The following is a 21,909-nucleotide window of genomic DNA, read 5'->3' on the forward strand; positions in this document are numbered from 1 at the left end:
CCAGGAAGGAGGCGGCTCTGGGCCAGGAGAGCTGGGTGCTCAGGGACCAGCAAGAAAGCACCCTGACCATATGTAACGACGTTAACTACTTTTTCTCACTTCCTGTGTTCTTAGTGCTCTGACTGCTGGGGCCTCCCTCATGGGGAGAGACTGCCCCGCCCAGGGCCAGCTAATCCCTAGTGACAGTAAATGACCTGCCTTCTAGTCCATAGCCCCAGCCGCCCCCTACCTGGCTCACACTCCAGATGACAATATCCCCCCACCCTAATCATCCCGGGCCAGAACCAGGCAACCAGGTGCGGCCCCTCCACCCCGGCAGCCACTGAAATTACTCAGACTGGCCAGTCCTAAGCGTGTGCATCTGCTGACCCGGCCTCGCCCATCCCTTCCCACGAAAACCGCTATACAGGCTCTTGCCCAGGCTCTCCCCTCATCCCACTGTCTCCTAACCGACCCAGCTGCTTCCCCGTGTGGTCCTGCAGGGCGTGGTGCGGCCCCTCCCCCGGGGAACCACGAGGACGAAACCATCTTTCAGTGGCAATCGTTTCCTGCTCTGCTGGTCCCACCAGAACAAAACAAAATAAAAACAAAAGCCCAGGTGTGTTTTAAAACAGAACGCCCGTAGGACTGCGCCTGTACGACTGCGCCCGTACGACTGCGCCCGTACGACTGCGTAAGGGGCGCGGAGAAGGGGCAGGGGCCGTCCACGCAGGTCTCACAGAGCGTGATTTGAAGCCGGGTCTCTACTCCAAATTGGAGGAGAAGCCAGGGAAAGAGCCTGAGCAGAAGTGACACCACCTGATTCGAGATTCTATGAAAATCAGTCCAGCGTGAGGTGATGGGTGTGTGAAGTTGCTGGCGGAATCCTTCCACAACCCACATGGACGCCCAATCATCACGCTGTACGTTTCAAGTACCCTACAATTTTATTTGTCAATTATATGTCAGTAACGCTGGAAAAAGGAAACCACTCCAGCTCCACGTGGGGACGGGAATGTGGGGAGGGGACGTGAGGAGGCTGCTACCGTCACCCAGGCAGGCGGGGGAGGGGGGCGCCGGGGGGGCCGCAGGTGGGACGAGGAGTGGGCACGTTCGGGACGTCTGTGAAAGAACTGCCCAGCGACCCTGGCAACGGCCAGACTCGGGATGCGAGGGGCAGAGAGGCAGGAAGGAGAGGCTGGCGGCCGCCTGTCTGCCCAGCCCTCCCGGGTCTGGCAGGGGAGTCCCAGCCCCTAGTGAAAGATGACGGCTCGTCCCCCGTCCAGAGCAGCTGGGAGAGAGGTGGTGTCGTGTGTGAAGGTGGGGAGGATGCAACAGGTCTGGGGGGATCTCAAGCCCAGGCCCTCTCCCATCTCCCCCCTCTCTCAGCACCGCCCCACACCCCCCTCCCTCCCCGCCGCCCCTCTGCTGTGATCGCTCCCTCGCTTCCATCAGGCCCTGACCAGGGAAGCCTTCCCTGACCCCCGCCATCCAGGCCCCTGTCCTCCAACCCCACTTTCTGTTTCCTGTGTCCATCAGCTGTCCGTTTACATGCTGGTGGTCGGTCACCCCAACCTAAATGTCAGCTCCAGGAGGATGAGAGCCTGGAATATCCTCCTCCAGCTCCATCCCTGGGGCTGGGGACTAGACCATGCCTGGGGAGGTGCTCAGTGTGCACACCTACCCAGGGGGCCAGGCCTCCCCTCACAGCTGGTACCACCCAGGGCACCACCATCGGCCCCCTCCACCTCCTCACCACTCTCTCAGGGAGGGGAGATCACCAGCCGGGACCTGGGGACTCCCAGATCTCCCCTGCAGACTTGGTCTCCTTCCCGGAACTCCACACCCTAACCACCTCCTCCACCTCTCTGCAACTCTGTACCCAATTCTACTCAGGTCTAAGTTTCTAGGTCCGTCTCCCCACGCTGGACCAAGAGCTCCATGAAGACAGAGTGTGGGGTGGTCACCCTTGTGTCCCCCGCACAGTTCCAAACACACAATAAATACCAAATTGAATTGAAATAGCCATCCCAAAGGAAAGTAATCAACGTTCATGGTAAAATTAAACTAAACCAAAAAGGTAAATGAATAGTAAGAAACATACCAAAATGACTAATAAAGTGCCTTGAGTTCAAAATAAGCATGTAATATTTTCAGCCAACACCTTTCACAGGGAAGTCTGCTATCATCTAAAGCTATCAATTCTCAAATTAACTAAAATTGCACACATTTGTAAGATGATCCAAATTGAACTTTCAACATGTTCCCTACTTGATCTTCTAAATGTTAGTGGCTGATTTTTGTATGTAAAACCAACTTTGTATTCCTGCAATAAACCCCATCATGTTTATATATTGCTGGATCTGATGCCCTAATATATTAAGGATTTTTGTGCTAAGATTCATGAGAGATATGGATCTGTACTTTTCTTGCCACATCCTTGCCTGGTTTAGGTATCAGCGTTATGATGGCCTCAAAAAAGCACCGGGGAAGCATTCCCTCCTCCTCTATTTTCTGAAAGAGTTGTTCTAGAATTGGTATTATTTCTTCCTTTAATATTTTATTAAATTCAAGAGTGAAGTCATCTAAGTCTGGAAGCTTTTTAATTATGAATTCAATTTCTTTAATAAATATAGGGCTATTTAGATTTTCTATTTCTTCTGGTGTCACTTTTGGTAAGTTGTGCTTTTCAAGAAATTTGTCCATTTCATCTAAGTTATATTTATTGACACAAGTTATTCATAATATCCCTTGATCATCTTTTTAATGTCCATAGAATACATAGTGATGCTCCTTCTTTCTTTCCTAATATTGGTAATCTGTTTTTTCTCTCTTCTCGTGACCAGTCTTGCCAGGGGTTTATCAGTATTATTAATCTTTTCAAAGAACCAACTTCTAGCTTTGCTGATTTTCTCTATTATTTGCCCTTTATTGCTTTCTGCCCAGAAATTCACTACTTCCTTCTTTTATTTTCTTTGGTTTTAATTTGTTCCTTTTATCTAGATTCTTAAGGAGGAAGCAGGGGTTGTTGATTTTTATACAGGCAGACCTCGGATACATTGAGGGTTCAGTTTCAGATGACTGCAATAAAGCGAATATCATAATAAAGGGAGTCACACGAATTTTTTGGTTTCCCAGTGCATATTAAATTATGTTTACGCTATATTGTAGTCTATTAAGTGTACAATAGCATTATGTCTAAAAAACAATGTACATACCTTAATTTTGAAACAATTTATTGCTAAAAAATACCAACTATCATCTGAGCCTTCAGTGAGTCATAGTAGTAATATCAAAGATCACTGATGACAGATTACCATAACACATATAATAATAAGAGAAAGTCTGAAATATTGCAAGAATTACCAAAATGGGACACACAGACATGAAGCGAGCAAATGCTGGAAAAATGGCACTGATAGACTTGCTCCATGCAGGGCTGTCACAAACCTTCAATTTGTAAAAAATACAATATCCGCAAAGCACAGTGAAGTAAAGCACAATAAAATGAGGTATGCCTGTACCTTTCTTCTTTTCTAAAGTAGTCATATAAAGCTATAAGTTTCACTCAAAGGACTGCATTAACTGCATCCCACAAATTTTGATATATTCTTACATTATTCAGTTCAAATTATTTTCTGATTTCTCTCTGAATTCTTCTTTTTTATAAATTTATTTATTTTATTATTTTATTTTTTGGCTGCATTGGGTCTTCGTTGCTGCACAGGCTTTCTCTAGGTGTGGCAGCAGGGGCTACTCTTAGTTGCAGTGCATGGGCATCTCATTGCGGTGGCTTCTCTTGTTGCAGAGCACGGGCTCCAGGTGTGCAGGCTTCAGTAGTTGTGACGCGTGGGCTTAGCTGCTCTGTGGCATGTGGGATCTTCCCGGACCAGGGCTCGAACCCGTGTCCCCTGCATTGGCAGGCAGATTCCTAACCACTGTGCCACCAGGGAAGTTCTCTCTCTGAATTCTTCTTTGACCCAAGGGTTAGTTAGCAGTGTGCTGTTTAATTTTCTACCATTTGGGGATTTTCTAGGTATCTCATTGTTATTGATTTCTAATTTAATAACATATTAGTCAGTGAACATATTCTTTGTAATTTCAATCCTTTTAAATTTCTTGAGACTTATTTTTATGACCAAGCATATTATCTATCTCCGTAAATGTTCCACATGCACTTGAGAAGAATGTGTATTTTATTTGTTAGGTGTGTAGTGTTTTAGAGGTGACAATTCGGTCAAGGTGGTTGGTGGTGGTGTTCAGATCTTCCAAATCCTTATGATTTTTTTTTGAGGGGGGGCGGTCTATTTGTTCTATCAATTATTGAGAGAGAGTGATAAGTCTCCAATTATGAAGGTGAACCTAAATGTAGTTCCCTTTAGTTCTACAAATTTTGCTTCACGGATTTGGAAGCCGTGTTATTGAGTGCCGGGCACAAAAGAATTATCATAGCAGGCCAGTTATGCTTTGAAAGGCTGGCTTACAAGCCTGGCCCTTGGCTAGAGTCTGGGAATGTGGGGTTCCCCACCACCCTAACGAATAAGAATGGCTCCCGGTACCTAAACTGCTTGTACAGAGTGATTTATGCTGAACACCTGCTTTCCTTCTGGGACTCTGGAATCTTGGTACGTGCTAGGCAGAGGGTGTCTACACGACCAGTTCCCAAGAAGCCCTGAGGTTTTTTAGAGCCTGTGGGCACTGAGTCTCTAACGAGCTTCCTTGGTTGGCAGCATTTCACAGGTGTTGTCACAGCCTGTTGCTGAGGGAATGAAGTCTGTCCTGTGGGATTCCCATGGCAGATGACCCTGGAAGCTCACACTCGTTTCCCCCCATATGCCTTTCCCTTGGCTGATCTTACTCGGTAATTTTTCACTGAAATAAATCTTTCCTTTGAGGATGACTATGTGCTGAGTCATGTCAAGTCCTCCTCCTAGTGTATCACCGAACCTGGCGGGTGCCTCTGGGGGCTCCCGACATAGGTGCATACACATTTAGGACTGTCACGTCTTCCTGATTACCATCATCACTATGAAATGCCCCTTTATCTCTAGAAATATGCTTCGCCTTGAACTCTACTTTGTCTGATATTAGTATAGTCACAAAGCTTTCTTATGCTTAGTGTTTACACGGCCTTTTTTCCATCCTTTTCCTTTCATACATACGGTCTGAAGACATACACTTTAGGTTTACAGTGTGATTTTTTATAAACAACTTATAATTGGGTTTTAAATGAAAACATTTAATGCGTGACTCGAGATCATGAAACCACTTGTAGGAATCATTCCACAGACATATGTGTGCATTTTTTTAAATGATGTCAGTGAAGTTACACATTGTAGCAATGTCTGTAAAAGCAAAGCCCTGGAGGGAGTCCAACCGGTCATCAGCAAGGGCCTAATGAATGGATGACGGGTCATCCACACAGGAAAAGCTATGCTGTCTTAAGAAAGAGTCAGAAATTCTTCATGGAATGACATGAACAACCTATAACACATATTGTTAAGAATATTTTTTAAGATATAGAACAGAATATAAGCTATCATTTATGTAAAAAAAAGGAAAAATACATACAACTGTATTTATTTGTTGTATTTGCTTAGAATTTCCAGGAAGTTGTACAGAAAACAGGTTAACACTGGCTGTATCTAGTGTGGGACACTGGGTGCCTTGGGGACTTCATGGGACAATACTCTTTTCCCTGTGCGCCCTTGTGAATTTTGAACTATGGGAATTACCTTTTCAAAAACAAATTAAAATGAATTAATAAAGTAAAATGGGAAAATAAATAAAATCTCCTTTGCAAAATTCCTAAGAAAGAGGAAACTGCTGTCCACTATCTTGTGAGCTCCTGGAAGGCCAGGACTGCTGGAGCTGGTCTCCCTAGGTTGGAGTCCCAGCTGGCCGGCTGGAGCTCTGTCACCCTGGGCAACCAAGGTCACCTCTCTCGGGTTGCCTCCTCTTCTGTAAAACAGGGGTAATGATGCTACCTACATCTTGGGGTTGTCATGAGGACGAAGTGAGCTAATACAAGTAAAGCGCTAAGAAGTAAAGTAGTAAGAGCAGTAATCACCACGGTACCTAACACAGTGGCAAGCACATAGCAGGTGCTCAATCAAAGAGTTTGAAGTGATGATGCAGGATGGATGTGAGTGATTTAATAATAGACCCAGTGCTCCGACAGCTTTGAGTGCCTGGAGAATGACCCTGCCAGCTGCAGAGGAAGAAGATACAGTCTTGCCAAGCCACATGCTCACACTGGCAGGGCTGGATCCTGCCTGTGCGCCCCCCCAGGACACTGGGCCTCCCTAGGACCATCCAATCATGTGGGTGGTCTGAGGAGGCACAGGAGCACCAGCTTCTCCGGCAGGTTCCCTGGCGGCTGGAGGGCACAGGTGGACGCAGAGCCACAGAGCAAGGGCTTGAAGGTGCAAAGGCGGTGGTACCTCCCAGGCACATCCCCCAGGATGCCCAGAGCTCCACCCCTGCTGTTCTAACTGCCAGGCCGAAAGCAGGCCACGCTGAGCCACGCACAAGGCCACCTCCTGCAAACAACATGGCCAGGAAATAACCCAGGAAATCGAATTACCTGGGTTTTTAGATTGCTCCACTGTAGGCAAAAAGCAGCCTTTAGCCAGGGTCAAAAGTGCTGACCGAGTCGCTGAATCACAAATCCTCTTTGCTGATGGACCACTTTACCTCCGAGTACTGCCAACGCCCGGGGTGATGGGTACAGTGCAAGACTCAAATAAACATGTGAAAATCAATACCATCTCAGGTGAGAGCAGTGACAGCGTGCATTTGACAGTAAAGAACCAATTTCTTTACCTGCTTAATTAGCGGGCCATCAAGCCACTTCAGGACACACTGAAATGCCGTCGATTCCTTTAGAGGCTGGCGTGCTCTCTGTGTGTGGGGAGGGACCAGCAGGTTTTGGTCAAAGATCCTGTGCCAGTCATGCATTCTGCCGGTCTGAGGGTCGCTGGGGGCCTCTAGGACTACCTGCGGCATTCATGTTCAAATAAAGAAAAGAGTTATGAGGGCCACAGTTCTTAGAGCAGTTCTGAAAGCTTCCTACCTCCCGGGAACCCCAGGGAAACCCCAGTGGTGACCCCTGCAACCCACACTCTGCCATCCCACCCTCTAGCCCCCAGGGCAGCAGACTGGCGCCCACGCCACCTTCCCCTGGCCAACCAGAGCACACCTATCCTGGCCTCAGTGACTGGCTTAGGGACCGGCACGTGCTTTGTCCAGCTGTGGAGGTTGAGCCCTGCACAAGGGCACCAGGCCTCGGGAACCAGGGCTGTCTTAGAGCGGCTTGGGGCGCATGACCCACTCCGGGCCAACGAGAGGTGATCTCAGCGCTTCTGCTGGTTCTGTTAGGAGAAGGAAACACTCTTCCCTGTGGCCTTCGGAGCAGAGAGGTCATCCGCCTGAAGCTGCCCAGGCCACCACAGGAGCAGCTACCTTGAGACACATACAAAAAGGCAGGCAGAGCCAGAGCAAGGCCAATGGGTCCAGATGTCATCACGAGAGCCCTGGCTCAAGGGGGCCCTGAAGTCCGGCACCCAAGACAGCTGAGCTACATGCAGTCTTGCTGGTGAAGCCAGGTGGGGACAGGTTTTGAGGGCTCCGGGTGTCTTGGCGACCTGGCTCAATAAGGATGTTCCCTGCCTTCCAGCAGACAGGGATCTGAACCTTCTCGAGAGACTGTCCAGCTGACACAAAATCTTAAGCTCTTGGCCTTGAACAGAGGCTGAATTCTGTATGCTAAAATGGCAAGCAAGAAGGCATGGGGTTTGATCTTCTAAGACAGCAATTTTCTGAATGTGGTTCCCAAACCCCTGAGGTTGCCCTAGGTGGTCAAGGGCTCCACAGGGTCAAAGCTATTTTCATAACCTCCAGATGCCACTTGCCTCTTTCACTGGGTTGGCATTGGCGCGGGTGGCGCCGAGGCAGTGGTGGGTGAAGCTGCTGGGGCCTCGTTACGCCCCGAGGCAGAGGGCACCACACCCCACCAGCCATCCTGTGCTCTTCACCTCTCACGGCACAAAGTTCAACAGCTTCACCTAAGAACGTCCTTGGGGAAGCTGTGAAAACTATGCATTTTATGACGTCTTGACCCTTGAGGATGCGTGCTTTTAACATTCTGTGATGAAACGGGACGAAAAGCATTTCTGCTGCCAGATGAAAGACAATGGTCACCCCAGGGTGAGCCGGGCGTGATCGCTGGGCTGCGGGCTGAACTAGCTCCTTCTTTCACTCAGCAACACCATTCTTACTAAAAGAACGGCTCACAGACAAACCATGGTTTTTCAGACTTGGGTGCTTTGTAGACAATCTCGCAAACGTGAACAAAATGAACCTGTCACTACAAGGAAAACTCATCAAAAAAATTGAGCTTTCAGGCAAAATTCAGAATTGGGAAAGTCTGTACCCTCCACTGTGAGCCTGACAGCTGCATACTTCTTTAAAGACTTTCCTGAGGAGATGGGTAGTGCAGGTAACGAAAGTGATCTTTTGAAATTGTGTGATTAGATGTGTCAATATTTGGAAGATCTGCCTAACTCAGAAGCGGTATTTTCTGAGTGAACAAGCACGATGATGTAAAATTCTGCATGGATGAAAGATCCACCCAAAGTGCGAGGCAGACCAGAGGGTTTTAACCTAACACTATGAAAGTTCACGAACAGGGTGTCAAACTCCGCACGCAAGACACCCTTAAGAAACAACCACTTGTGGATTTGGGTACAGCACCAAAGCAGAACAGCCACAGTTCTCTAAGGGCCTACTCCCTTATCTGGGTGAGGCTGGATTTCCTTCAAATACTTCAGCCGAAATGACCCATCACAACAGAGAAGCCTGTACCAGACCAAGCGGTCCTCAGCAGTCTGTCAGCCGGATGTTAAAGGGATTCACAAACAAGCAAAACAACCCCACAGTTCTTGCTCATGTTTTTGTTTCGGAAAACACAGTTGGCTTTCATTAAAAAAATACATCTTTATGTTAACATGTAACAGGTCTACTGTTTTTAAATGAATTAATAACACTGTAGATATTTCTCAATAATAAATATTGGTAGATATCACTCAAGTTTTAAAGTTATTTGGAGTCCTCAATCATTTTTTAAAGCATAAAGGGATCTGACACTCAAAAGCTGGAAAAGGGCTGCTCTACAGGGACCCAAAATTCGAGGCTTCGGGCAGCCAGCCCACCTCCACGCTCACAGGCTGTGCTGGGAAGGCAGGGGGTCTGGGAGGCACGGATGTGACCGGCCCCCGAGCTGCTCTCCCACACCCGGCGGGCCTCGGGGCGGGGCCCAGCCCCCCACTGGAATGCCACTCCCACCCGGCACCCCCTTGGGCAGGCACACCCCTCAGCCTCCAGACCCACACTGTTACCGTATGAACAGGAAGGCGCGCACATTGGTTAGTTTGGGGTTTTCTCCTTTGTAGGTTATATTTGTCTACTCAACATCCCTTGTTTTGTGGAACGACCCTCCCCAGTTCCGGCCAGAGGGCTTCAGCGACGGTCTCAGAAATGAACCTATGACACACACTGGGTGTGTCTTCCCTGCGACTCCAGCCATGCCGCCCTCTGGACAGGCTGTCTCTCCCCCAGGCCAGGAGCTGCCCAGGCCGGCCTGGAGCCCCAGGGGCCACTCTGCCACCCCAGGGAGAGCCTCAGGTAGAGGCCAGCCCAGGGGAGGCTGGTGGAGATGGAGGGTGGCGAGGACGGCCCTGCCGGCAGGACCCAGACCTCCAGGTGGAGAGAGCCTGATGGAAGGCAGCCCCACCCCGACCAGAGCTGAGTTACAGGAGCCGTAAAGGCCTGTGGAGGCCTGTGGCGGCTAAATAATGGCCCCCAAAGACGTCCCCACCCTAATCCTCAGAACCTATGAATATTGGACTTCACGTGGCAAAAGGGACTTTGTGGGTGTGATCAGGTTAAAGACCATGAGATGGGGAGAGTACCCGGATTACCCAGGTGGGCCTGCTATTGTCACAAGGGTCCTGATGAGAGAGAGGCAGGGGGGTCAGAGAAGAGGCCAGGCGAGGCAGAAGCGGGAGAGACGTGAAGACAGAGGGAGGGACCACAAGCCAAGGAATGCAGGCGCCTCTTGAAGCTGGAAAAAGCAAGGAAACCGATTCTCCCTAGAGCCTCCAGAAGGATCACAGCCCTGCCCGCACCTTGACTTTATCCCAGCGAGACTGATTTCGGACTTCTAACCTGCAGAACTGAAAGAAGAGAAATTGTTTTCAGTCCCCCAGTTTGTGGTAATTTGTTACAGAAGCCATGGGAACTCCTACAGGTGTCCATGACCTGTAAGCAGAAGAGGTCTGACCAACACCCAGCAGGCCTCTGAGCACTTGTCACCTGTCCTGTACTGATCTGCTCACTGGCCCACTGCTTGCAGAAGGGAACCTACTGTCCTGTGGCCTTGGTACCAGGCTGTCCATCAGGACTCAACAAATTCAATCATGAAATTTAAGTTTCAATAAACTTGACTCTCAAACATTTGTTTTTCAGGAAAATGTGCTTTTCTCCTTGACATTAGTTATAAAATTGGGAGGTTTATCCTTAGAAAGCGAGTGCGTATCTACAGGGAAGCCCTTCCTGCCTCGGGAGCACGAGTAAAGCACACACGGCAGGATACCCTCTGGAAGGGGCCCCACCAGCCCCACACCCTGCCCCGCGGTGTTTCCCGAGCCCAGGACGCAGCCTCCTTTGCAGGGCGCTCCAGACTTTGCTCCCGTGCCCCAGATTCCTGCGCCAGTACCTCCCCGCACTTCCCTGAGGGAGTGGGACCCAGCACCACACTTGGCGGGGAGCTGCTGCGGAGCCCTCCCGCTACGGTCGCCCGGGCAGGGGACGCACAACAGGATGCCCCAGGCAGCACCAGCAGGAGATGCGCCGGCACAAGAGGCAGCTACTCGGAAAGGCAGGCCACCCAACATCAAAGAACTGAGACGGGCAGGTGCGAGCAGGCAGCAGCATTCCGAGAGGGGGCGGAAGGGAGGCGACTCCTGAGACACGGGCTCCTGGGGGTGGGAGCCCAGACGGCCCCAGGGGCTCTGGGACACGCAGAGCTCTTGCCTTCCCCCACCCCCCCACCCAGAACAGCTCTCACCCAGCCCTCACTCCTGTCCACTCCACGCGGCCCTTGCTTCAGTTCCTCCCGGACACCACGTCTGTGCCACCCCCCAGCCCAACAGGCACACACCCCGGGGGTGATTCCTCCTCTTCCTTGAGAAGTCAGACCAGGAGCCACCCCCCCCCCAGGAGAGCACCGCCATCCCCCACACAGGACCCTGCCACAGAAGGCACCCCGCTCCACCAGGCTCCACCAGGCTACGTGGTCCCGGTCGTCCGGCAGGACTGAGCTCCATGAGGTCAGGCCTAGGTCCTCAGTGAAAACTTATTTATTGATTCAGTAAATCATTAAGTTATGCTGTGGAGGAATTAAGAAGTCTGCGGAGGAAGGGCAGAGGGGCCTTTGGGGCTAGATGAACAGAAAAGGGAAAACTGGGAGGGTCCCATGCTTTGAGCCCAAGAGAAGGGTACAGTGGGCTCTCCAGAGGGGAAATAAAGAAAATGCACCAGCTTTTATTGAATCCTTATCGTGAGCCAGGCACTCGCAAACATCTTCATATTCATTATTCCAACATCTCTGTAAGGTAAGTACCATTACTGTCCCCATGTTATAGATGTGGAAAGTGAAGCTCAGAGGTTAAACAGCCAGTCTGAAAGCACACAGCCAGTCACACTCACATCAAAGACGTTATAGCCATGCCGGTCCTCTGCCCACCAAGGCCAGGAGAGGCAAAGGAGCAGAGGCCCTGAGGGCACAGAGAGGGCACTGGTCCAGGACCGGGCTGGTCCTCCCTCTCCTCTCAGACTTCTGGAAAAGCCTCTGGCCCTCCAGGCGCCTGCTTCTCATCTACAAAAGGAGCGGCTGTAAAGTTCCCTGGAGGTCTCTGCTTCTGCAGACCCGGTCAACAAATATTCACCAAGCACTTGTTCTGTCCCAGTACACACACCATGAAGCGGACTGTCAAATGCCCTGTCTTCAAGAATCTAAATATCCAGTGGGACAAAAACAAGGGGGTGGAGATTGGTTCAAGATGGCGGCGTAGGACGTGCGCTCACTCCCTCTTGCGAGAGCACCGGAATCACAACTAGCTGCTGGACAATCATCGACAGGAAGACACTGGAACTCACCAAAAAAGATACCCCACATCCAAAGACAAAGGAGAAGCCACAGCGAGACGGTAGGAGGGGCGCAATCAGAGTAAAATCAAATCCCATAACTGCTGGGTGGGTGACTCACCAATTAGAGAACACTTATACCACAGAAGTTCACCCACTGGAGTGAAGGTTCTGAGCCCCACGTCAGGCCTCCCAACCTGGGGGTCCAGCAACGGGAGGAGGAATTCCTAGAGAATCAGACTTTGAAGGCTAGTGGGATTTGATTGCAGGACTTTGACAGGACTGGGGAAAACAGAGAGTCCACTCTTGGAGGGCACACACAAAGTAGTGTGCGCATTGGGACCCAGGGGAAGGAGCAGTGACCCCACAGGAGACTGAACCAGACCTACCTGCTAGTGTTGGAGGGTCTCCTGCAGAGGAGGGGGTAGCTGTGTCTCACTGTGAGGACAAGGACACTGGCAGCAGAAGTTCTGGGAAGTACTCCTTGGCGAGAGCCCTCCCAGAGTCCACCATTAGCCCCACCAGAGGGCCCAGGTAGGCTCCAGTGTTGGGTCGCCTCAGGCCAAACAACCAACAGGGAGGGAACCCAGCCCCACCCATCAGCAGACAAGCCGATTAAAGTTTTACTGAGCTCTGCCCACCAGAGCAACAGTCAGCTCTAGCCACCACCAGTCCCTCCCATCAGGAAGCCTGCACAAGCCTCTTAGATAGCCTCACCCACCAGACGGCAGACAGTAGAAGCAAGAAGAACTACAATCCTGGAGCTTGTGGAACAAAAACCACATTCACAGAAAGATAGATAAGATGAAAAGGCAGAGGGCTATGTACCAGATGAAGGAACAAGATAAAACCCCATAAAAACAACTAAATGAAGTGGAGATAGGCAACCTTCCAGAAGAATTCAGAATAATGATAGTCAAGATGATCCAGGACCTCGGAAAAAGAATGGAGAAAGGATCGAGAAGATGAAAGAAATGTTTAACAAAGACCTAGAAGAATTAAAGAACACACAGAGATGAACAATACAATAACTGAAATGAAAAATACACTAGAAGGAATCAATAGCAGAATAACTGAGGCAGTAGAACGGATAAGTGACCTGTAAGACAGAAAGATGGAAATCACTGCCGGAGAACAGAATAATGAAAATAAATGAAGACAGCCTAAGAGACCTCTGGGACAACATTAAATGCACCAACATTTGCATTATAGTGGACCCAGAAGGAGAAGAGAGAGAGAAAGGAACTGAGAAAATATTTGAAGAGATTATAGTCGAAAACTTCCTTAACATAGGAAAGGAAATAGGCGCCCAAGTCCAGGAAGCACAGAGAGTCCCAGGCAGGATAAACCCAAGGATAAACACGCCAAGACACAGAGTAACCAAACTGACAAAAATTAAAGACAAAGAAAAATTATTGAAAGCAACAAAGGAAAAACTACACATAACATACAAGGGAACTCCCATAAGGTTAACAGCTGATTTCTCAGCAGAAACTCTACAAGCCAGAAGGGAGTGGCACGATATATTTAAAGTGATGAAAAGGAAGAACCTACAACCAAGATTACTCTACACGGCAAGATCTCACTCAGATTCGACAGAGCAATCAAAAGCTGTACAGACAAGCAAAAACTAAGAGAATTCAGCACCACCAAACCAGCTCTACAACAAATGCTAAAGGAACTTCTCTAAGTAGGAAACACAAGAGAAGAAAAGGACCAACAAAAACAAACCCAAAACAATTAAGAAAATGTAATAGGAGCATACATATCGATAATTACCTTAAATGTGAATGGATTAAATGCTCCAACCAAAAGACACAGGCTCGCTGAATGGATACAAAAACAATATATGCTGTCTATAAAACACACACTTCAGACCTAGGGACAGATACAGATTGAAAGTGAGGGGATGGATAAAGATATTCCATGCAAATGGAAATCAAAAGAAAGCTGGAGTAGCATTATTCATATCAGATAAAATAGACTTTTAAATACAGTATGTGACAAGAGACAAGGAAGGACACTACATAATGATCAAGGGATCAATCCAAGAAGAAGATATAACAATTATAAATATATATGCACCCAACATAGGAGCACCTCAATACATAAGGCAAATGCTAACAGCTATAAAAGAAGAAATTGATGGTAACACAATAATAGTGGGGGACTTTAACACGTCACTTACACCAATGGACAGATCATCCAGACAGAAAACTAATAAGGAAACACAAGCTTTAAATGACACAATAGACCAAATAGATTTAATTTATATTTATAGGATATTCCGTCCGAAAACAGCAGATAACACTTTCTTCTCAAGTGCACACAGAACATTCTCCAGGATAGATCACATCTTGGGTCACAGATCAAGCCTCAGATAATTTAAGAAAACTGAAATCGTATCAAGCATCTTTTCCGACCACAACACTATGAGATTAGAAATAAATTACAGGAAAAAAACCGTAAAAAGCAAAAACACATGGAGGCTAAACAACACACTACTAAATAACCAAGAGATCACTGAAGAAATCAAAGAGAAAATCAAAAAATACCTAGAGACAAATGACAATGAAAACATGACTGTGAGATGCAGCAAAAGCAGTTCTAAGAGGGAAGCTTTTAGCAATACAATCCTACCTCAAGAAACAAGAAAAAAATTTCAAACAATCTAACCTTACCCCTAAAGGAACTAGAGAAAGAACAAACAAAACCCAAAGTTAGTAGAAGGAAAGAAATCATAAAGATCAGAGCAGAAATAAATGAAATAGAAACAAAGAAAACAATAGCAAAGATCAATAAAACTAAAAGCTGGTTCTTTGAGAAGATAAACAAAATTGATAAACCTTTAGCCAGACTCATCAAGAAAAAGAGGGAGAGGACTCAAATCAATAAAATTAGAAATGAAAAAGAAGTTACAATGGACACCGAAGAAATACAGAGCATCATAAGAGACTAGCACAAGCAACTCTATGCCAATAAAATGGACAACCTGGAAGAAATGCACAAATTCTTAGAAACGTACAACCTTCCAAGACTGAAGCAGGTAGAAATAGAAAATATGAACAGACCAATCACAAGTAATAAAATTAAAACTGTGATTAAAAATCTTCCAACAAACAAAAGTCCAGGACCAGATGGCTTCACAGGTGAATTCTATCAAACATTTACAGAAGAGCTAACACCTATCCTTCTCAAACTCTTCCAAAAAATCACAGAAGAAGGAACACTTCCAAACTCATTCTACGAGCCACCGTCACCCTGATACCAAAACCAGACAAAGATACTACAAAAAAAGAAAATTACAGACCAATATCACTGATGATTATAGATGCAAAAATCCTCAACAAAATACTAGCAAACAGAATCCAACAACACATTAAAAGGATCATACACCACGATCAAGTGGGATTTATCCCAGGGATGCAAGGATTCTTCAATATACGCAAATCAATCAATGTGATACACCATATTAACAAACTGAAGAATAAAAACCATTTCATCATCTCAAAAGATGCAGAAAAAGCTTTTGACAAAATTCAACACCGATTTATGATAAAAACTCTCCAGAAAGTGGGCATAGAGGGAAACTACCTCAACATAATAAAGGTCATATATGACAAACCCATAGCAAACATCACTCTCAATGATGACAAACTGAAAGCATTTATCAAAGATCAGGAACAAGACAAGGATGTCCACTCTCGTCACTATTATTCAACATAATATTGGAAGTCCTAGTCACGGCAATCAGAGAAGAAAAAGAAATGAAAGGAATACAAATTGGAAAAGAAGAAGTAAAACTGTCACTGTTTGCAGATGACATGACACTATACAGAGATAATCCTAAAGGTGCCACCAGAAAACTACTAGAGCCAATCAATGAATTTGGTAAAGTTGCAGGATACAATATTAATGCACAGAAGTCTCTTGCATCCCTTACACTAACAATGAAAGATCAGAAAGAGAAATTAAGGAAATAATCCCATTCACCATTGCAACAAAAAAAATAAAATACCTAGGAATAAACCTACCTAAGGAGGTAAAAGATCTGTACTCAGAAAACTATAAAACACTGATGAAAGAAATCAAAGATGACACAAACAGATGGAGAGATATACCATGTCCTTGGATTGGAAGAATCAATATTGTGAAAATGACTATACTACCCAAAGCAATCTACAGATTCAGTGCAATCCCTATCAAATTACCAATGGCATTTTTTACAAAACTAGAAAAAAAATCTTAAAATTTGTATAGAGACACAAAAGACCCCAAACAGCCAAAGCAATCTTGAGGGAAAAAACATGGAGCTAGAGGAATCAGACTCCCTGACTTCAGAATATACTACAAAGCTACAGTAATGAAGACAATATGGTACTGGCACAAAAACAGAAATATAGATCAACGGAACTGGATAGAAAGCCCAGAGATAAACTCACGCACCTATGCTCAACTAATCTATGACAACGGAGGCAAGGATATACAATGGAGAAAAGACAGTCTCTTCAATAAATGATGCTGGGAAAACTGGACAGCTACATGTAAAAGAATGAAATTAGAACACTCCCTAACACCATACACAAAAATAAACTCAAAATGAATTAAAGACCTAAATGTAAGACCGGACACTATAAAACTCTTCGAGGAAAACATAGGAAAGACACCCTCTGACATAAATCGCAGCAAGATCTTTTTTGACCCACCTCCTAGAGTAATGGAAATAAAAACAAAAATAAACAAATGGGACCTAATGAAACTTAAAAGCTTTTGCACAGCAAAGGAAACAATAAACAAGATGAAAAGACAACCCTCAGAATGGGAGAAAATATTTGCAAACGAATCAACGGACAAACAATTTATCTCCAAAATATATAAACAGCTCATGCAGCTCAATATTAAAAAAACAAACAACCCAATCAAAAAATGGGCAGAAGACCTAAATAGACATTTTTCCAAAGACATACAGATGGCCAAGAGGCACATGAAAAGCTGCTCAACATGACTAATTATCAGAGAAATGCAAATCAAAACTACAATGAGGTATCACATCACATCAGTTAGAATGGGCATCATCAGAAAATCCACAAAAAACAAATGCTGGAGAGGGTGTGGAGAAAAGGGAACCCTCTTGCACTGTTGGTGGGAATGTAAATTGATACAGCCACTATGGAGAACAGTATGGAGGTTCCTTAAAAAACTAAAAATAGAATTACCACATGACCCAGTAATCCCACTAGTGGGCATGTACCCAGAGAAAACCATAATTCAAAAAGACACATGCACCCCAATGTTCATTGCAGCACTGTTTACAATAGCCAGGTCATGGGAGCAACCTAAATGCCCATCAATAGACAAAATGATAGAGAAGATATGGTACACATATACAATGGAATATTACTCAGCCATAAAAAGGAACGAAATTGGGTCACTTGTAGAGACGTGGATGGACCCAGAGACTGTCACACAGAGTGAAGTCAGAAAGAGAAAAACAAATATGGTATATTAATGCATATATGTGGAATCTAGAAAATGGTACAGATGAACCGGTTTGCAAGGCAGAAATAGAGACACAGATGTACAGGACAAACGTATGGACACCAAGGGGGGAAAGCAGGGGCAGGGCGGGGGGATGGTGGGATGAATTGGGAGATTGGGATTGACATATACACACTAATATGTATAAAATAGACTAATAACAACCTGCTGTATAAAAAATAATAATAAAATAAAATTTTAAAAATTAAAAAAACAAGGGATCGAGTGTGAGCAGCACGCAGAAGACAAGCCTAATCCAGACTCCTTTTTTTGGCGGGGGAGGGAGGGTAGAGAAGAGGAGGGAATCCGGGCGCTGAAGTGCTAAGCTGGGTTGATGTCTCACAAGCAGTGGTTCACCAAGGAAAGGGAGGAGCAGGAACCACAAGGAGCTGCCCGGACACAGGGACGCTTCCCACCCAGAAGTGAAAAAATCTGGAATGCCTGAGACCTGAAAGCTTTGGGGAGCTTTTCTGAGAGTAAGCAGAGGTCTGCTTAAGCACTGCCAGGAATTCCTCATTCAAGGAATAGTCTTTGAGTACCTACCACGTGCCAGGCCGTGGAGAAACCGTCCTGCCCTCGAGGAATGTATCTGGAGAGAGGCAGAAAGACAGGATGCAAGTTAGCACACAAAGGAGGTGGCTGTGACCTCTGAAAATCAGAGGCCCGGAGAGTGTAGTGAGCTGTGATGAAGACCTGGGCGGGAACTGGAGGCGACTACCCACAATCATCTAAAGGACACCTTTTCCAACTACACAAGCTTGGGAAGCCAGACTTCCTTCGTATGCTTCAACCCAAGTGACACAGTGCAACACCGAAGGCAGGACCGGGTCTGAGAAGGCATCTGTCTTCTAGGGAGACAGGCATGGAAGAGAGTTGCAAAGGTGGGGCCTCTGAGTCTGAAGAAGCGAGCAGGAGACCGAGCACTGGGGTCTCGAGAAGGGCCCAGGTGGGGTGCTCGGAGGCGGTCAGGAGGTCGGTGGGCTGGACAGCGGAGGGGAAGGTGGGAGCAGCTCCAGGGGAGGCCGTAGGCAGGCAGGGCCATCAAGGCAGGGCCTCCTGCAAGGGCCAGGGAGTCTCCAGATCTCCACTGGGCGGCGGCGCTGGGACGGGTCGGCAGCGCCAGCGGGGGACAGGCACCCAGTGGGGACAGGAAAAGCAGGGGTCCCCGGCAGGGGTCCGAAGGGGAAAAGGGGAGGGCCAAAGCCGCGGTCTCAGCACAGCCCAGGCCGGCGGCACCGCGCTCGCCTTAAGCTGGAGGGCTGCAAGGGGGCGCAGGGTCTAGGGACAGAGTACTGAGGTTGAGCCCCAAGAAGCCCCCGAAGCCTGCGGCCCCGGCCGCACCAAGTGTCACGGAGGGGGAAAGGAGGTGCGACCGACGCGGGCACAGCCCCGCGCCCGCCCGGCCGCCGCGCCCCGCAGGCACCGGGCCCCGGGGAAAGACGCACAGAGCTACCCCACCCCGGGCCCGAGGCCCCGACCCGTTCGGCGGCCCCCGCGCCTCCGGGCCGCGTCTAACCTCCCCCGCGGAGCCAGCCAACGTGGTTCCGCCCGCGGCGGGCAGCGTTACCTAGGAGACGAGGCTGCAGCTGCCGCACCCGCCCTGGGGCGTCGAGCCCCAAGCTTTCGAGGATGTGCCCCTCGGACGGATCCAGAGGCCCGGCGGCCGGCCGGTGCCCACCGGAGCCGCAAGCCTTGCGGTCCGAGGACCGGCCGAGGGTCACCCGACCCGCTGCCACCCGCCGGAGGAGCCTCAGAAGGGAAAGAGCCCACCCCCCGACCTTTGCGTCAGCAGCACCGTGGGACCAATCAGAGCCCAAGTCCAGGGGCGCCGCTCCGGGAGCGTCAGCCAATAGGCGCGGCGGCGGGCCCATTCTGATTTGCATGGTCGGCGATCCCTCTGCCAATAGGAATGTGAGTGGCGTGAAGGCCAGCCAATGAGAAGCTGGCAGAGGCGTGGCCCCGGGCGTCCCACGAGGTGAAGATGCTGCGGGCGGAACCTGGTGGAGCTAGTGGGATTCGGGGGCGCTAAAGTCGCAGCGGCAGGGCGGGAAGGAAGATCCGGAGCGGGGCAGAGGATCCGGAGCTGGAGCCCCCAGGTGAGTGCAGGGGGAGACCCCGGCCGTCCGCGCAGTACACGGCCGTGCGCCGGGAGAGCGGCGGCGGGCCCCCGCGAGGCCCGCGCTGACTCTCCATATCCTTTCCCCCAGCGCGTCCCCGCGCCCGCCTCCGTCCTCACCTCCTCTCCAGCCGGCTCGCCTTGTTCTCCATCATCTCCCTTCCCCCAACCCGTCCTCCCTTGCCTGCCCTATCTGCCAACCCGCCCGACCTTTTAGCTCCCATCCCCGACCCCTGCCCCAAACTTCATCCTTCCGCTCGTCCCGTCTCTGCCCCCTCCTTTTCCCGCAGCCTCGCCTCCCCCTCCCCCATCCCCCCTTCAGCGCAGCCCCGTTGGAGCGCTCCTGGTCTTGGTCCTCCGCATCTCTCTCCTTGTTGCTCCTGAAGGCTCATCTTGCCTTTCCTTCCAGGTCCCTGGCCCCATCTTCCCACCCATTCTGCTCCCAATCGCTACATCTCTCCCTGTGGGCGCCCTCTCTGCACCTTGCCTTGCTCCCCAGGACCTTGGCATTCTCCTCCTGCACCAGTTCATCTGGCTACCTACACACCCCACCCCACCCCGGTCCCTATACCCCTGCCCCCTCTCCAGCTTCTCTTCGCTCCCCACCTCCCCTACCTGCTGCTGCTCCTGCAGGACGCAGGACACAGAGACCCAGCTGCTGCACCGCTTCCTGCTGCAGTAGCAGTCCTGTACCTGCCCACCTTCCCACCCTCCCACCCTACCCTGGCTCTGCTCCTCCTGGCATTTGTCTGGGGACTCCTTTAGGGTCTACGCTTTGTCTAGAGCGGCCTGGGGGGCTCCAGGTGAGAAGCCCCTTAGCACCCTTTCCTGCCTTCCTCCCTAGCCACCGGCTCCCTTCCCACCCCACCCCCACTTTCCTACCCAGCTTACTTTGTGATTCAGCATTTTTGGGGTTGGTAACTTTCTTTGCCTCCTGGCATGATCGGGACCTGGTTGTGGGGCCGAAGGCAGGGGGGTCTTGACCCTGCAGTTAGAGGGGCCACCTTAGGGAACAGTCCTGAGCTGCCTGGTGCGGACAGGGTTGGGGAATGGGAACTCACCAGTGGGGGCTGCCCTTTCTTCTCTTTCACTTGTCTGCCCTGTGTTGAAATGCATCCAAGGGGAGATGACATAAGTAATAGCTCTTGGGGAAGTGAGCTATTAGCATTTATGGAAATTAATACATCCACATCCGAGGAGCAAGAACACCAAGTTCAGGCCACAGCTGTCCCACTGCCTGTCGTTTCAGGATTTCTTCTTTCGCTGCAACTTCTCCTCCCCCTCAAAAACACCATCCGCCTTCCAATGCCAAGAGCAAGCTCCTGCTCTGCAAACAAAACCGCATTCAGGCCCCACGTTGCAGGGTTTGGGGACCTGAGTGTGGAGAGTTACACCTGCCCTCCTGATTGTTGCTTGGCGTTTGCATCTACCTGCAGACCCCAGGCTTGTGTGTGGTTCTTGGGCTCCTTCCCCTGTGCTATCACAACGGGGGCCCAGAGGGCATTGGCTCCCTGGGGCCTGTCCATCAGGAACACTCTCCAAGCCCCCACCCGGCCTCAGTGACATTGAGGGTGTTCAGGCTGCAGCACGTTCCTACCTCGAAAGCAGCCTGCTGGAGGCTCCCCTACAAAACCAAGGTCCCGTTCTTTGTGCCTCTTTGTGCTGTGCCAGTGGACAGACAGTGTGGGGACTGAACCAGGGCACAGGGGGAGGGAGGGTCACGAACAGTGCGAAACTGGGTCTCGTGCTCAAACCTTTTGGGTCTGGACGTGGCGCCTGGACGGGAATGAATGGGTGTGAAAGCAGTTGCACACAGGAGGTGTGGCAAGACGGACACTACTGCTCATCTGGTGAGGGTCACAGGCAGAGGCTCTGGGGGATGGAGGGGTGAGCGAGCTCTGGGGTGGGGCAGATTGAGAAGCTTCACACCATGGGGCTGGCTTTCTTTCCTTTTTCAATGATCTTCTAAACCCCAAATGATTCAGGAGGAAGGGAGTGGCACAAGTTTTGGTTTGACAGCTTCCGGTAAGGGAGGGGGCCTCCTCTCGACTTTCCTGTTTGTTGGTGAT

General features: G+C 49.2%; 2 protein-coding genes across 10 annotated transcripts in view; one reads left to right on the plus strand and one right to left on the minus strand.

The window, feature by feature from the left end:
* NPHP4 (nephrocystin 4) overlaps positions 1-19,477 on the minus strand; it is a 141,709-nt gene extending 122,232 nt beyond the window's left edge. For 5 of the 8 annotated variants that reach the window (XM_036826344.1, XM_036826353.1, XM_036826324.1 and 2 more), the window contains exons 1-4: positions 19,292-19,477; positions 18,268-18,313; positions 7,181-7,352; positions 6,805-6,978 (exon numbers count right to left, since the gene is read on the minus strand). In XM_036826344.1, the coding sequence (XP_036682239.1) occupies positions 6,805-6,939 (135 nt within the window). In that variant the 5' untranslated portion in view covers positions 6,940-6,978; positions 7,181-7,352; positions 18,268-18,313; positions 19,292-19,477. Of the gene's footprint in view, positions 1-6,804; positions 6,979-7,180; positions 7,353-18,267; positions 18,314-19,291 lie in introns of those variants that run through there. The other 3 variants (XM_036826316.1, XM_036826308.1, XM_036826361.1) reach the window with 3 other exon arrangements.
* A 223-nt stretch (positions 19,478-19,700) lies between these two features.
* KCNAB2 (potassium voltage-gated channel subfamily A regulatory beta subunit 2) overlaps positions 19,701-21,909 on the plus strand; it is a 94,979-nt gene continuing 92,770 nt past the window's right edge. For both annotated transcript variants that reach the window (XM_036832420.1, XM_036832427.1), the window contains exon 1: positions 19,701-19,820. The gene's annotated coding sequence lies outside the window, so the exon portion shown is untranslated. The remainder of the gene's footprint in view (positions 19,821-21,909) is intronic.

This window comes from Balaenoptera musculus, chromosome 1, assembly GCF_009873245.2.
Source record: "Balaenoptera musculus isolate JJ_BM4_2016_0621 chromosome 1, mBalMus1.pri.v3, whole genome shotgun sequence".
NCBI lineage: Eukaryota > Metazoa > Chordata > Mammalia > Artiodactyla > Balaenopteridae > Balaenoptera > Balaenoptera musculus.